General features: G+C 39.9%; 1 protein-coding gene across 15 annotated transcripts in view; it reads left to right on the forward strand.

The window, feature by feature from the left end:
* The window catches only part of SYT16 (synaptotagmin 16), a 287,045-nt gene that overhangs the window by 251,347 nt on the left and 21,993 nt on the right, over positions 1-13,705 (forward strand). For all 15 annotated transcript variants that reach the window (XM_081509828.1, XM_081509813.1, XM_081509812.1 and 12 more), the window contains one exon: positions 2,926-3,115. In XM_081509828.1, coding sequence (XP_081365954.1) covers positions 2,926-3,115 — 190 coding nt within the window. The remainder of the gene's footprint in view (positions 1-2,925; positions 3,116-13,705) is intronic.

Consider the following 13,705-nt stretch of genomic DNA (forward strand, 5'->3'; position numbering starts at 1 on the left):
ATCCAGTGTGAGGATCTCCTTCTGAAAATCACATAAAAGATCAGGTAGTTATCTGGGCCAGTTGGGCCAATCAGTCATCCATTCCAAAATGTTTATGTGTACCTGCTATATGTCAGGTGCCATATAGGCAGAGGAAGGAACAAAACAGGGAATGCCCTTGCAAGGTGAACAAAACAGGTGATGCCTTACAGTCTGATGGAGGAGGGCGACAATAGACAGCCGAGGTGAGTGACGGAGGCTGTGTTTCCTTTGGAAGGGTCAAAAAAATTATCTTTCAGGTGGTGGTATGACACAGAAAACAAGGAACCGAAGGAGCGAGCCTGGGTGCTGTGTGGAGGACAGGGTCTGCAGACAGAGGGGCTGGTATCTGTAGATACCAGTGGGTGGGAAGGGGCTTGACTTGTCTAAGGAAGAAGAAAGGAGCCAGAGAGTCCGGTCTGTGCTGATGGGAGATCCAGCCACTTATATTTTTAATAGATGTCTCAAAATTCATATCTTTAGACTCAAAATCCAGATTTTTGCCTCACAAAATCTATTTTGGGCTTCCCTGGTTGCTCAGTGGCAAAGAATCCGCCTGTCAATGCAGGTGATGTGGGTTCGAACTCTGGGTTGGGAAGATCCCCTGGAGGAGGAAATGGCAACCCACCCCAGTATTCTTGCTTGGGAAAACCCAGGGATAGAGGATCCTGGTGGGCTGCAGTCCATGGGGTAGTAAGAGTCAGACAAGACTTAGCAACTAGATAGCAACAAATCTATTTTACCTGCAGTCTTCCCATCTTGCCTAAAGACAATCTCATGCTTTGAATTCAGGTCCAAAATCTTAGAAGTCATTTGTGACTTCTCTCCATTTGAAATCCTACTGGCTTTTTATTAAAAATCCAACCAGAACCTGACTCTGCTGGATTATTGAAATGGCCTCCGAGTCATCTCCCAGCTTCCTCCTTTGTCCCCTATAAACTATTTCCAGCTTGGGGACCAGAAGGAGCCTTTAAGACATAAACTAGATCACATCTTTATTGTTGTGGTTCAGTCACTAAGTCATGCCTGACTCTTTGAGACCTCATGAACTGCTTCCCTCTCTTGTCTGTGTTCAAATCCCTCTTTTTTTCCCTAAGCTCAGAGTAGAGTGTGTCTTAAATCTTGGGGAACAGAAGTCGTGGGAGTTCAGAGGAGTCCTGCACCGTAAAGCATGGAGACAGGGATGCTCCCACCCCCGTAACTCTGTGCTGGGCCCTGTGCTTTGTGCTGGGGGCACAGAGCTGAGTAGTGGGAATGAACTATGTGGAAGAACCTTGAAGTAAAAATCCTCCCATTTACCTGTTATTTGTTGAGTGTGATTATGAGCTAGGCACCGGACAATGCACTGTGACAGACTGAGGGGTTTATAATATAAGGCTGAGGATTTGAAGGGAGAGGCAAGCTGTGCAGTGACAGCTGTCACAGTGGACACTTCTGCACAAGCCCAGGGGATAGAGTGGCCCTCGCCCCAAACTAAGCAAGTATTTCCTTATGGGGTTATCATCATCCAGACAGCAGGGGCTATATAAGGCATCTCTTAAAACCACCTTGCCCTGTAGTCTATAAATTGTGTGTGCTAAATTGCTTCAGTAGTGTCTGACTCTTTGCAACCCTTTGGACCATGGCCCAACAGGCTCCTCTGTCGTGGCCAGAATATTGGAGTGGGTTGTTATTTCCTTCTCTAAGTTTATAAATTATGTTTCGTGAAAGCCTCTGTGGGCTCTATAGGGATGCCCATGGCTTCGTAAACAGGGTAGTTTCCTAAGATGTTAAGAAATATTTCATTTCTTTCAATGCATTTATTTATTGAGGTTCCTGATGAGAAATTTTAGGAAATGATTTCAGATGTTGAAAAGAGAGATTTGAGCAGAGTCCGATGCATATGTTTCTTTTTCTAAAATTTGTTTTTAATTGAAAGATAACTGCTTTACAATGTCGTGTTGGTTTCCACCATACATCAACATGAATCCACCACAGGTATACATATGTTCCTTCCCTCTTGAACTTCCCTCCCACCCCCCACCCAACCCCACCCCTCTAGCTTGTCACAGAGTCTGATGCACACGTTTCTGATGGAGGAGGTGGTGGCTCTAGGAGGTTGGCTAGCCTGCCCTCAGAGCCCATTCCCACTCCTGCTTCTTAAGTGAGTCAGTGTCCTGATCTCCTTTGCTCTCTTCCTCCTGGCATGTCTGGTGCACAGAGGCAGATGCTTTGGAGAAGCAATACGTGAATATATGACAGAAAGTGTGGGCTCTGCTGGCACCTAAGGTTTCTAAGACACACAGTCCTGGTGTCAACTTCCTTAGTAAACAGTTGTAAAAGTGCTCATGTTCAATAGAATTCACTTCCTTACGAAAAAAAAAAATGTAGCAGATGCTGTATTCCTGACAACTTTAAAAAGCAGAACCGGGAGCCAAATGTTCTATGGGGTGGTAGGCAGCCAGTGGTCATTTCTTTTCTGGTGAAAGCAAAATGCCTCCTATATTGCAGCATTCCTCAAGAAGCTGCAGAAAATAGAAGCTGAACTCGTACCTGGGGTGGACGTGAAACATTTGAGCACAAATTGCACAGGAGGGAATTTGGGTCTATATTAAATGTCTTCTTAGCTCTCCATGCATCTTTCTGGGTTTGATTTATACTAGTAATAACATCTTTGTCCATTTTGTCTTTAGAGAGGAAAGGGTGAATGGAGACAGCGCTTGAAACAAATATGTCAGCTAATAATGCAAGGGATCCCATCCAGGACTGCGCTCCCCAGGCCCTATTATCATTCACATCGAGTGCGCCCTTAGTAATCTTTGGCAGCAGTGGAGATTGGGGCCACAATTTCGCCAAACATGTCGGCTTTCTGTATGGGAGAGGCACGCAGCCGGGGCCAATGGATCCTTTGTTGTTCTTCCCCTCCAGAGTGGAGAGTCTCCGCTCAGCCCATCTGCAGTGTCTCACAGTGATAGTGCTTCATCCACGCAGTCGCTGTCGCATGGAGGGGCGCCAGAACTGTTGGTGGGGCTGTCATACAATGCCACAACGGGGCGATTATCCGTGGAGATGATCAAAGGCAGCCATTTCCGAAACCTCGCTGTGAACAGAACACCTGGTAAGTTCACGCCTATACCCCCAGCTCTGGTCCTCCCAGAGGCAGGCAAAAGGTTGTGTCTGCTTTCATCTCAATTCTGTAACATGTAAAATAAAAATGATCTTGGTGTGATTTAGACAATTTTTACCAAATGATACCTCTGGATTTTTCAAATACTTTTCTATTTAATTAGATTGAAGGCTTCTCTGATAACCTGGATGAATCTTGATACAAAACAGGCTGGCCTCCGTGAGTGTATTAAAGGGAAAAGAATGATGTCTTTTCAGCAGCATAACATGTATGAACAATTAAAATCTGCTAGTAGGTCCCAGGCCCTCAAGTACTTTAAAGAGGCAGAGTTCAGTCTTTGGAGCCAGGCAGACTTGGGATCTAACTCTAGCTCTGCTCATTTACCTGGTAGCTTTGCTCTGATCCTATACATTTTACCTCTCTTTCTGAACCTCAGCAAACTCATCTGGAACAACAGAATAGTAAGAGTACCTTCCTCATGTGTTGTTTTGGGGCTTAAATAAAATGCTTTATGTAGAACATTTAGCATAGTGCCTGACACATAGTGAGCATGCAAGAAATGTGAGTGGTTATGTTGTTGATGGCAGAGGAGGTGGAGTAAGAAGACATGGGCAATCCAGGCCTAACTCACTAGGGAAACTTCTGAGATTACCCCTGGAAAGAGCAGCTCAAAACATACCCCATAGTGGCTGTTCAGGGCTCAAGAAGCCAGAATAAAAGTGTTGCTGCTGCCAACTGCCTGAACTGCCTATCAGTACCCAAGAAACTAGAGATTGAACCTTGGAATAATGCTGTTAAAAAATCAGCTCACATTTAATGATCTTGCTCGTTAGCAGAAACAGCTTAAGAAAGGGTGGGAAGATGGTTTCTGCCTCACTTCTGTCTGCTGGATCTCATGCAAGCACGTCTAATTAGAGGAATCTAATTTATATCTAGAATTCTAGCTGCAAGAGAGTCTGAGAAATGCTGTTGAAATTCCAGCCTTTTGAGTCCAAGAAGGTAAAATAGATGGGGGGTAGGGTAGAATGTGAGTGAGCCTGTTCTCCACAGACTGCCAAATCTTTCCTGAAATAAGTACCAGGTCAGTAACAACATGATAGGCTGCATGAGCCAATGGACTCTGGCCTCACCTGTCAGCACCAGGTGAAGAGCCAGCCAAGCTGGTGGAAAAAGATCAGCTCCTACAACCAAATCTGGACTCTCACTCCTTTTAGTCTCTAACTGTGCCACCACCCACAATGTCTCTGTTCAGTAGTATCTTGTTAGTCAGTCTGTATTAAAGCCATTAGAGCAAGTTAGTAAGGAAAGCGCAACAGTCTGGGTAACTGAAGAGACCAGGGGCATAAACTATATTCTGTATCAAGGCTCAGAACCATGTAAGAGCTATTTAAAATCCATAGTACGTATTGATTATTAACTGCATGGATAGACTCTCCTTTCTAGATATAGCTTTTAAGAAATAGCTCTGGATTTACTAAAGATCTGGATTTACTGCTTTCCCTGTAGAATTTTTGCTGGTCTCTTTTCCTGTCTTCTGAGATTTGGTGAGATCTGAACAATTTTGGGGGAAGAAGATGGTGCAGCTGCAGAGAATGATGGGGGAGATGGACCACACAATCATGGCCTATTCCAATGCATGTTGGGAGGCTTTAATTTGCAGGCTGAGAGGTTCCAGGCAATACAGGGCAGAAGGACAGTATGGTGGCTAAGAAAGCATCAACTGGAGGATGCCAAACTAAGGTTTTTGCCACTTGCTAGCTGTGAGTTACTGAATTATTTTGACTCTGTTTTCTTATTTGTAAAATGGGATCATAATAATATATACTTTTCAGGTAGTGATATTACATGTAAAACTGTGCTTTGAGAATGGTGCTAAGGTACCTTTCCACATTTCTTTATGAAAGAAAATATGCCAAAAAGGAAACTGTTGTAACAAATATTTAAAACAGAGTAGGAAAACAAGGCAAGTCTTTATTTTGAAATTGACTTCCTTTCACAAGTTTAAGTCAGATTGACATTTACTACATCGTTTTACATAGAATAGTGATGCAGTGTAACTGAAAATGTAACTGACATGCTGTATCTTTGTGACCAAAGTAATAGAAGACAATGTTGCTGTGATGCTATTAATTAAAACAGAAACCCAATAGTGAAGACAAAAGTTTTTTGTTTACATGGAATGCTGGTACTTAAGGAAAAGCCAGTTTAATTAGGAGGGACTGAGAAAGTAGAAGGTTCTTTTGTGAAGATTCTAAAAGGGACCTCTTGGTACTTTCAAGGGCTTGAGATGTTGATGATGTTGGTCTTTCATTATGTCTCACTTCTTTATGCTACTAGCAGGACTTTGGCAGTCATCAGACAAGCTTAGGGTACACTTCGAGTTCCCATATGGAAGAGAATAAGAGAGAGAAAGGATGAGGGAACAAGAGTTTTATGAGGAAACTGAGCAGCATTGGAAGAAAGAGAGGGAGAATAGGAAAGGATGCAAGCTGGGAAATGAATGGGCCTGGAGTTGGGAATGGGGACACTGCTAATTGCACTCATCTCCATGGTGAAAGTGGAGAGAGGGCAGGGGGTGTCCCAGGACCCTGCGTCAGAGTCTACCCTGAGGGAGCTGCCTGCCGGGAGGGAGGCGTGGGTAGAAACGTGTGTGAAGGTCACAAATCCTGTGCTTGAGACCCTCAGCTCAGTGGCAGTGACCTCCTTTGTAGAAAGGGGTCATCAATCCTGCCTTGCAGGGTAGCATTGATAATGTAAAGAATGGTTCTTACGAAAGTCCAAAGAAAAAGAAGTTGAGCCTGATGACTAGGAACTTCTATAGAATGCTGAAGGTGCTAAATCTTGATGGAAAGATACAAAGGCTAGGATTTAGAAGTGACGATCTCTTGCATCCAAGTATTTTGTCAGCCGAAAGATAACTTTGAATTTGCCAACTTAATGCAGCTAGATGACTGTTCTGATATTTTAAACTTTTCTTTCTCAGCAAGATAGAGGAGAGGTGGACTAATAATAGATGCACTTACCCTTCTCTTTTCGGGCCTTAGAAGAAATAAGCCACCAAACGTATGTTCCTCTTCCCAAATCCCTGGGGGAGAAGGCTCAGTGAGAGGCAGGTTTAGCTCTAGTGGTCAGGAGCTGGTGGGGGCATCCCTAAAGATGAGTGTCTACTATACCTCCCCACCCCAGAATGGTTAAAACTAAAAAGACTGATTCCCCCAAATGTTGGTGAGGATGTGGTGAATACATTCTTGGTGGGAGTGTAAAATGGAATAACAGCTTTGGGAGAAGGCCTGGTGGTGTCTGATACAGCTGAACATGCACTGAAAATCCAACAGTTCTATTTTTGGGCTTTTGCCCATAAGTTAAAAAAAGAGACTTTCATTAGAAGGTTTATAGCATCTTTATTATAGTATACAAAAATGGCAAAGAGCCCTTATGTCCTCATAATTGAATAAATAGATTAAGATATATTTTTATAGTGGAATACTATTCAGCAATAAAAAGGAATGAAATTAACTGAGGCATTCAACAACATGGAGGAATCTCAAGAACATACCAAGTACCTACTGCATAGTTCCATCTATATGAAGTTCTAAAACAGGCAAAATTTGTTTAAACATATAGTGAAAAAAGAGCAGAGGAGTGGTTGCTTCAGGATTGGTATTGGTATCAAGATGACTGGGCATGGACATGAGGGAGTATTCTGGGGTGATGGACATATTCTGTATTTTGCTAGGGATGTGTGTTAAATGGATGTTTGCATTTGTTAAAACTTACTGAATGGTGCTAGGCTTTGTGCACTTCCTGCATGTAAATTTTACCTTATAATATGAAAGAACCATAAATTATTGAACTCTAGTTAATGAAACATTTGCTGAAATGTTTAGGGTTAAAGAACAATGATGGCTACAGGTATGACAGATTGATGGGTAGATAGATGTATAGATATATGAGAAAGCAAAGTCTGTTACCTCAGGCTACTATAGCAAAAATACCATAGGTTGGGTGGCTTAGGCCAGGTGTACCTAACCTCTGGGATCTAATGCCTGATGATCTGAGGTAGAGCTGATGTGACATTACTAGAAATAAAGTGCACAATAAATATAATGTGCTTGAATCATCCTGAAACCATCCCCCCACCAATGCACGGAAAAATTGTCTTCCACAAAACTGGTCCCTGCTGCCAAAATAGTTGGGGACTGCTGGCTTAGACAACAGAAATTTTTTTCTTGCAGTTCTGGAGGCTGGGAAATCCAAGATCAATTTGGATTTGATCAGCTAATTTGGTTCCTGATAAGAACCCTCTTGGTTTTCAGGCAGATATCTTGCTGTATCTTCACATGATGGAGAGAGAGTACCTTTATCTCATGGCTGTTCTTCTAAGGGCACTGGTCCCATTCGTGAGGGCTCCACCCTCACGACCTGATTACCTCCCAAAGATCCCACATTCAAATACTGTCACATTGAGGATGAGGGCTTTGACGTACAAATTTTGGTAGGACACATCAGGTCATAGCATAGATGGAACAAAATATGACAACTGAAGAATCTAGGTGATGAATATATGGGTATACACTGTATAATTATTTCAAATTTTCAGCATACTTGAAAATTTGTTATAAAATAATAGGCATAAAAAACTGATCTGGATAACAGGCATAAAAAACTGGTCTGATATGGAATAGTTCAGTTGGGGTAGGTAGATAAAAATAAAACATGAATGTAGCCATTGATAGGGAATACTGTGGTGGGCATTACATTGTTTTTTAAATTATGTTGACATCTCAAGGTCCATCCTTGACTCAACCTTGGACAGAATAGATAGGGTACCAATCAAATAACCTGAGGGCATCTTCTGTAGCATTCTTCATAAAGCACATCCATCCCAAGACAAAGTATATGATTGGGCATTTCTTTCTTTCTAACTTTAACCTTTTCTCTATTCATCAGATAGATAGATTTTTATATCTACATCCCTCTTCCTGCTGTCTTCCCCCCCTTCCTGCCTTCTTTTCTCTTTCCCTTTTTTCCTTCCTCCCTCCCTTATTTCTTTCCTTTCTTCCATTTTGGTGAAAATGCCCATATTATAAAAATTTAAATATGTTTACATATATTTTTTCAAATCATAGGTGGACCAGGGAAGGTAAAATAGGCTATTTGAAAATTACTGAAACTATTCCTTAGAACCTATTCAGAAACAACCTGTAAACAAGTTAACAAAATGGACTAATCTTAGCTCAAGGCAGGTAACAGTGTGTCAAGAACCATTCTAGGCACTTTCAAGGTAAAATCTCATTTAGTACAAGAGATCATTATTGTTGTCATATTTGCTATTAAGACAGTACAGGCTAGTCTACAAACATGATGACAAGGAATAGTCTCCACATCTGTACATGGCAGATGAACTAGGTGAAAAATCCTCTTTCAGTGTCTGCTAGACATCTGAAATCCTCACACAGAAGCTTTTGAAGAAGTCACCATTCAGAATTAGAAGCATTTGATTATCTTTTGAATTTGGCTTTATGGGAAAACAATTCACTAACAGTTTAGCAACTCTGTTCTGTTCTTTTCCTGGGCTTACCACCCAATTACTGCATGGCCTGGACAATTGTTTTAACCTCTCAGAATTTCATTTACTTCCCTACTAAGTGGAGTTAACAAGTTAATGCTACCTATACAAGTCTATGTTTTAAAAAGTTAGCTATTCTGTTGACAGGTTCTGTTTCTCCATCCTTCTCCAGTGCGTTACTGCATTGTGTATATATACACACATATAATGGTCCCTGTCAAAAATTATCGTTAAGATGTCCCCTCTAGTTAAAAACAATGTGTTCCCCAGCCTCTCAGTGTGTGCATGATTAGCCACATGTGATAATTACATCCCAAATGATAATACTTAACAGCAGCAGCATATTAACCTTGTTAGGCATTCACAATAGCAGAGACTGCTGCTAAGTCACTTCAGTCGTGGCCGACTCTGTGCGACCCCATAGACGGAAGCCCACCAGGCTCCGTCGTCCCTGGGATTCTCCAGGCAAGAACACTGGAGTGGGTTGCCATTTCCTTCTCCACTGCGTGAAAGTGAAAAATGAAAGTGAAGTCGCTCAGTCATGCCTGACTCTCAGCGACCGCATGGACTGCAGCCCTCCATGGGATTTTCCAAGCAAGAGTACTGGAGTGGGGTGCCATTGCCTTCTCCGATAGCAGAGACTAGAGGAAGGAAAAACAAAAAAGCAAATCAAGCTGGCTTGTGTTTAGTGTGAAGAACAAATGGGAAGTGGAGGGTAACCTCTATGGATGAAACACAGGGGAAAAAAGGACTCCACAGAAATGAATGAATATAGGATATACTACCTTTTTTTAAAATCTTGGTCCAATTTTCAGTTAAGTATAGTAAATACTTATTAATAACCATTGTGTGTTCAGAATGAAGGCCAATACATATGAAGATTTATGTGCAGCAATAACTTATTGACTGCATATGTGATGTTCCTTTACTTATATACCTCATTTAATTCTCACAACAATGTCAAAGTTAGAAAATCTGAAAAGCAACAGGGGAGAAGATACAGTTACCACAGTATGTGAGTTATAGCTCAATAAAACCAATTTAAAAAAAAAAACAGCTTTCTTCAGAAAAATGACAGACTGAGGACAGCCTTGTTAACAGCAACAATAGAAGCCTGAAGACAAGGGGAGAATATCATCACAGGCTTGAGAAAAAAAGCACTTTCAACTTATTATTCAAGTGATAGAAGAACAAAGATCTTTTTTTCTTTTACGAAGCTTGAAAGGGTTCATCACTGGAAGAACTACTAACTGGTGTGATTTCAGGGAGAAAGAAATTGAACCTGAAAGGAGTAAAGTGCAAGAAAGGAAATGAACAACAGGAACAAAAAGATCAACATGTAGGTAAACGTGAGCTTGTATAGACTGCGTAAAGCAGAAACAGCAAAAGTGGGAAACATGCCTGATATTGGGACTACAACAATAATGTGAAACTGAAATTCTTAGTAGGAAAAATATGAAAGATGTGAAGGGGAGACAGAAATCAAAGAATTCTAAGGTACTTACGCTACTTAGAAAGAGGGGGAAAGTGAAAGTCGCTCAGTCGTGTCTGACTCTTTGCGACTCCATGGACTATAAAGTCCACGGAATTCTCCAGGCCAGAATACTGGAGTGGGTAGCCATTCCCTTCTCCAGGGGATCTTCCCAGTCTAGAGATCAAACCCAGGTCTCCTGCATTGTAGGCGGATTCTTTACCAGCTGAGCCACAGAAAGAGGGTAGAGGTATTGATTCATTTTGGACATTAAATCAAAGATACATGTTAAAATCTTAATCCAACTTTTAATCCAGTAGAGAGACTAAATTAGAATAAAGAAAATTCAGTTAATCCAATAGAAAGGAGAAAGAGATATTTAAAAGCCTAGAAAATGCAGAATAGATGGCATAAACGAAATCAATAAAAATAAATCAAAATATATTGGTGATAATAATAAATGTCAAGGGACTAAAACTGCTTTGTTAACGATAGATATAGCATTAGGTTAATATTTCTCTTCCTCCCAATCTCTCCATATCTCTCTCTCCTCACATCCTCTCACTTCTACTACCTTTTATATTGGGTGTCCACCTAGCCTCATAATGTTTAAGAAAAAAACACTAATTGGGCTTAGTTCTGGAATGCAAGAATGACTTAACATTAGGGAAATCTAATGTATTTAAATAGCTCATTATAACAACTGATTTGTGAGAAAACTTGATCATGTCAATAGTTGCGAAAGAAGCTCTTGATAAAATACACTATGCTTTATTGGCAAAAATAACTCATAGCAGATGAATAATAGAAGATGTATCAGTATAGGCAAAGTTATAATGCAATAACAAATTCTGCAGAGTTCATGGCTTAACAGAGAAAAGGTTTATTTCTCCCTTTCATCACAATCCAAAGTAAGGCAGGCAATGCTCCTCTAAGCTATGAGTAAGGGATATAGATTCTTTCCATTTAATGAGGTGATAATATTATATTCAAAATGTGACCAGCCTTGTTGTCATGGAAGGGGAACAGATAGGGGGAATGACTGACTTCAGCTGTGATTGAAGGTAATGTATTACTTCTAATATTCTATATTCAGAAGTCAGTCACATGGCTTAGTCATCTCAAATCTGGTGTGAAGCCTTCATCCTTAATTTGATACTTAACCCAAGTCACTATCACATTATTCACCTGAGAAGGTTTATTGAGCCTTTGTTGTTTGAAGCCTTTTAAAATTTATCTCTTATTGTTTGGAGATCTGGAAGCAAGGAACTTTTCCAATCACAGAAATGCCTGAATTTCAGGATTCTCTTTCTCTTTCCTTGCACATTCATCTTTCCCAAGGGTACTTTTCACCTCTCCCCAGCCTCTAGAGGAAGCCAGTAGTAGTGAATACATACTTCTAACATTCTATTTTTCAATCTTTTTCCTTATAACTGCAAATATTAGGCATATGTGCTTCCTTCCAAGTGATAGCAGATGACAGTTTACCATCACTTAATGTGGATGATGGATCTCCACTGTCCTAGCCTCTGATAGGAGTTTCTTCATCACCTGGCACCCAACTTCTAGGCCAGTGGTCTTCTTGTATTTTTATTTTAGTTGCATTCCAGTTCAGATTACTGATTACTTTGTCATGAAAATACAAAATACTCTAGCTATATTTTGAATCAGAAGTTGTTTCTTATAGGCTTCAAGCATGGGAAGTCTGGTCAGTAAAGGTCAGGAAAGCTCTCTCCAGGAAATCCAGAAGTCACAGGAAAGGTACCAGTACAATCTGAGCTGTGCACATGAAAGGGATGGTTCTCATAAAGATCTTTGAATGCCATGGGTGAACACCCTACTTTGCCATCTGCTTGCTAATGCCTGTCCACATGCCTGCAACTGGTTTGTGGCCTGAAAGGATTTGTGGCTCCCCTTTTGCTTTTCAGTCTCATACAATTCACTTTCATTAGTGAAATCTAACTGGGATCTTACTAGCAAGAGATTCGGGGGAATGTAATTTTAAGTTTGGTAGAGAAAAGAGCTTAGAAAGGCAGAAATAGTATTAAATGTCAACAACTAGTATGTGGAAGAGAAGTGTTAGTTGCTCAGTCATGTCCAACTCTTTGCAACCCCATGGACTGTATGTCCATGTAATTCTCCAGGCAAGAATACTGGAGTGGGTAGCCATTCCCTTCTCCAGGGGATATTCCCAACCCAGGGATCAAACCCAGGTCTCTTGCATTGCAGGCAGATTCTTTACCATCTGAGCCACCAGGGAATAGGGAAGGGAACATACTAAACCTTGATGGTGAGCATTTTAAGAAAATAGACACTAGCTATCATTCTTACTCTTGAAATCCATCAAGAAAGAAATAAGGATTCCCACTAGAATCACTCTCACTCAACATTAAACTGGAAACTCAAGGCAATTTAGTAGAATAAGAAAAAGAAATAAAAATTTAAAGTAGAGAAGAGGAAACAAAACTGCCATTCTTTATAGAAAATATGATTGTCTGCATTAAAAATGCAATAAAACCTATAAATTTAAACTAATAACATTTTTAATACAAACTTGTTTTCTAGTACATCAAGGACAGATAGAAAGTAAAATTTTAATACGTTGATGTATACAAAAGTAACAGTACCTGTGGTACCAAAAGATAGCATTAATAAAAGATGAGTAAGAAAATTATTTAAAAATCACAACATTTTTTGAAATACACAAAATAAAACTAAATAGATAGATGAACGTGTTTATTGGTTAGAATAATCTATATTGTGAAAATAATAGCTTTCCTCAAATTTATATATCCAGTGCAATCCCAATCAAAATCCCTACAGATTTTTTTTCTTTTTTTTAAAAGGACATGACTAACTGATTCTCAAATTCATATGCAAGAGCCAGTTAAAGAAAGAGGTTGGAATAACTAAAATTTTAAAAAGATGATATAAGGATTCTTCCTAACAGATATCAAGACATATTCTAAAAGGATGATAATAAATATCAAGTTAAGGGAAGGACACTAAAACTAGATGCTTGATATCTGATCAACATTATATTACAAGTCAACTGGGAGATAATGGGCTATTTAACATATAATGCTACTGATTTGGGAAAATAATTAGATCCCTACCTCACGCCACATACAAAAATCAGTCTTAGGTGGGTTAAAGATCAGATTGAAAAACACATGCTTAAGACTCATAGAAAGAATGTGGAATACCATTGAGTTTGGATAGGATTTCTTAAACAATTTTTTAATGTGTCAACTGAAAAGGAAAACATTGATAAATCTGACTCCACAAGAATGTAAAGCATTTAAACTGCAAAAGTTACTATACACAAAGCAAAAGGATAAATCACAGGCATGGAGAAGGTATTAACAATAAAAATAATAAGATTTTGTCTCTGAAATTTATAAAGAGTCAATAATCCACTCATAAGGATGTATTAGAGAAATTCTCAAATGTTGATAGATATAAAATACCAAAGTGTTCACTGAAATCTTTTCAATTCTTGGTTATTAAAAACAAATGTCCATTAATTAAATAATGAATA

This window comes from Giraffa tippelskirchi, chromosome 7 (assembly GCF_054371585.1).
Source record: "Giraffa tippelskirchi isolate mGirTip1 chromosome 7, T2T-mGirTip1v1.2.pri, whole genome shotgun sequence".
Lineage (NCBI taxonomy): Eukaryota > Metazoa > Chordata > Mammalia > Artiodactyla > Giraffidae > Giraffa > Giraffa tippelskirchi.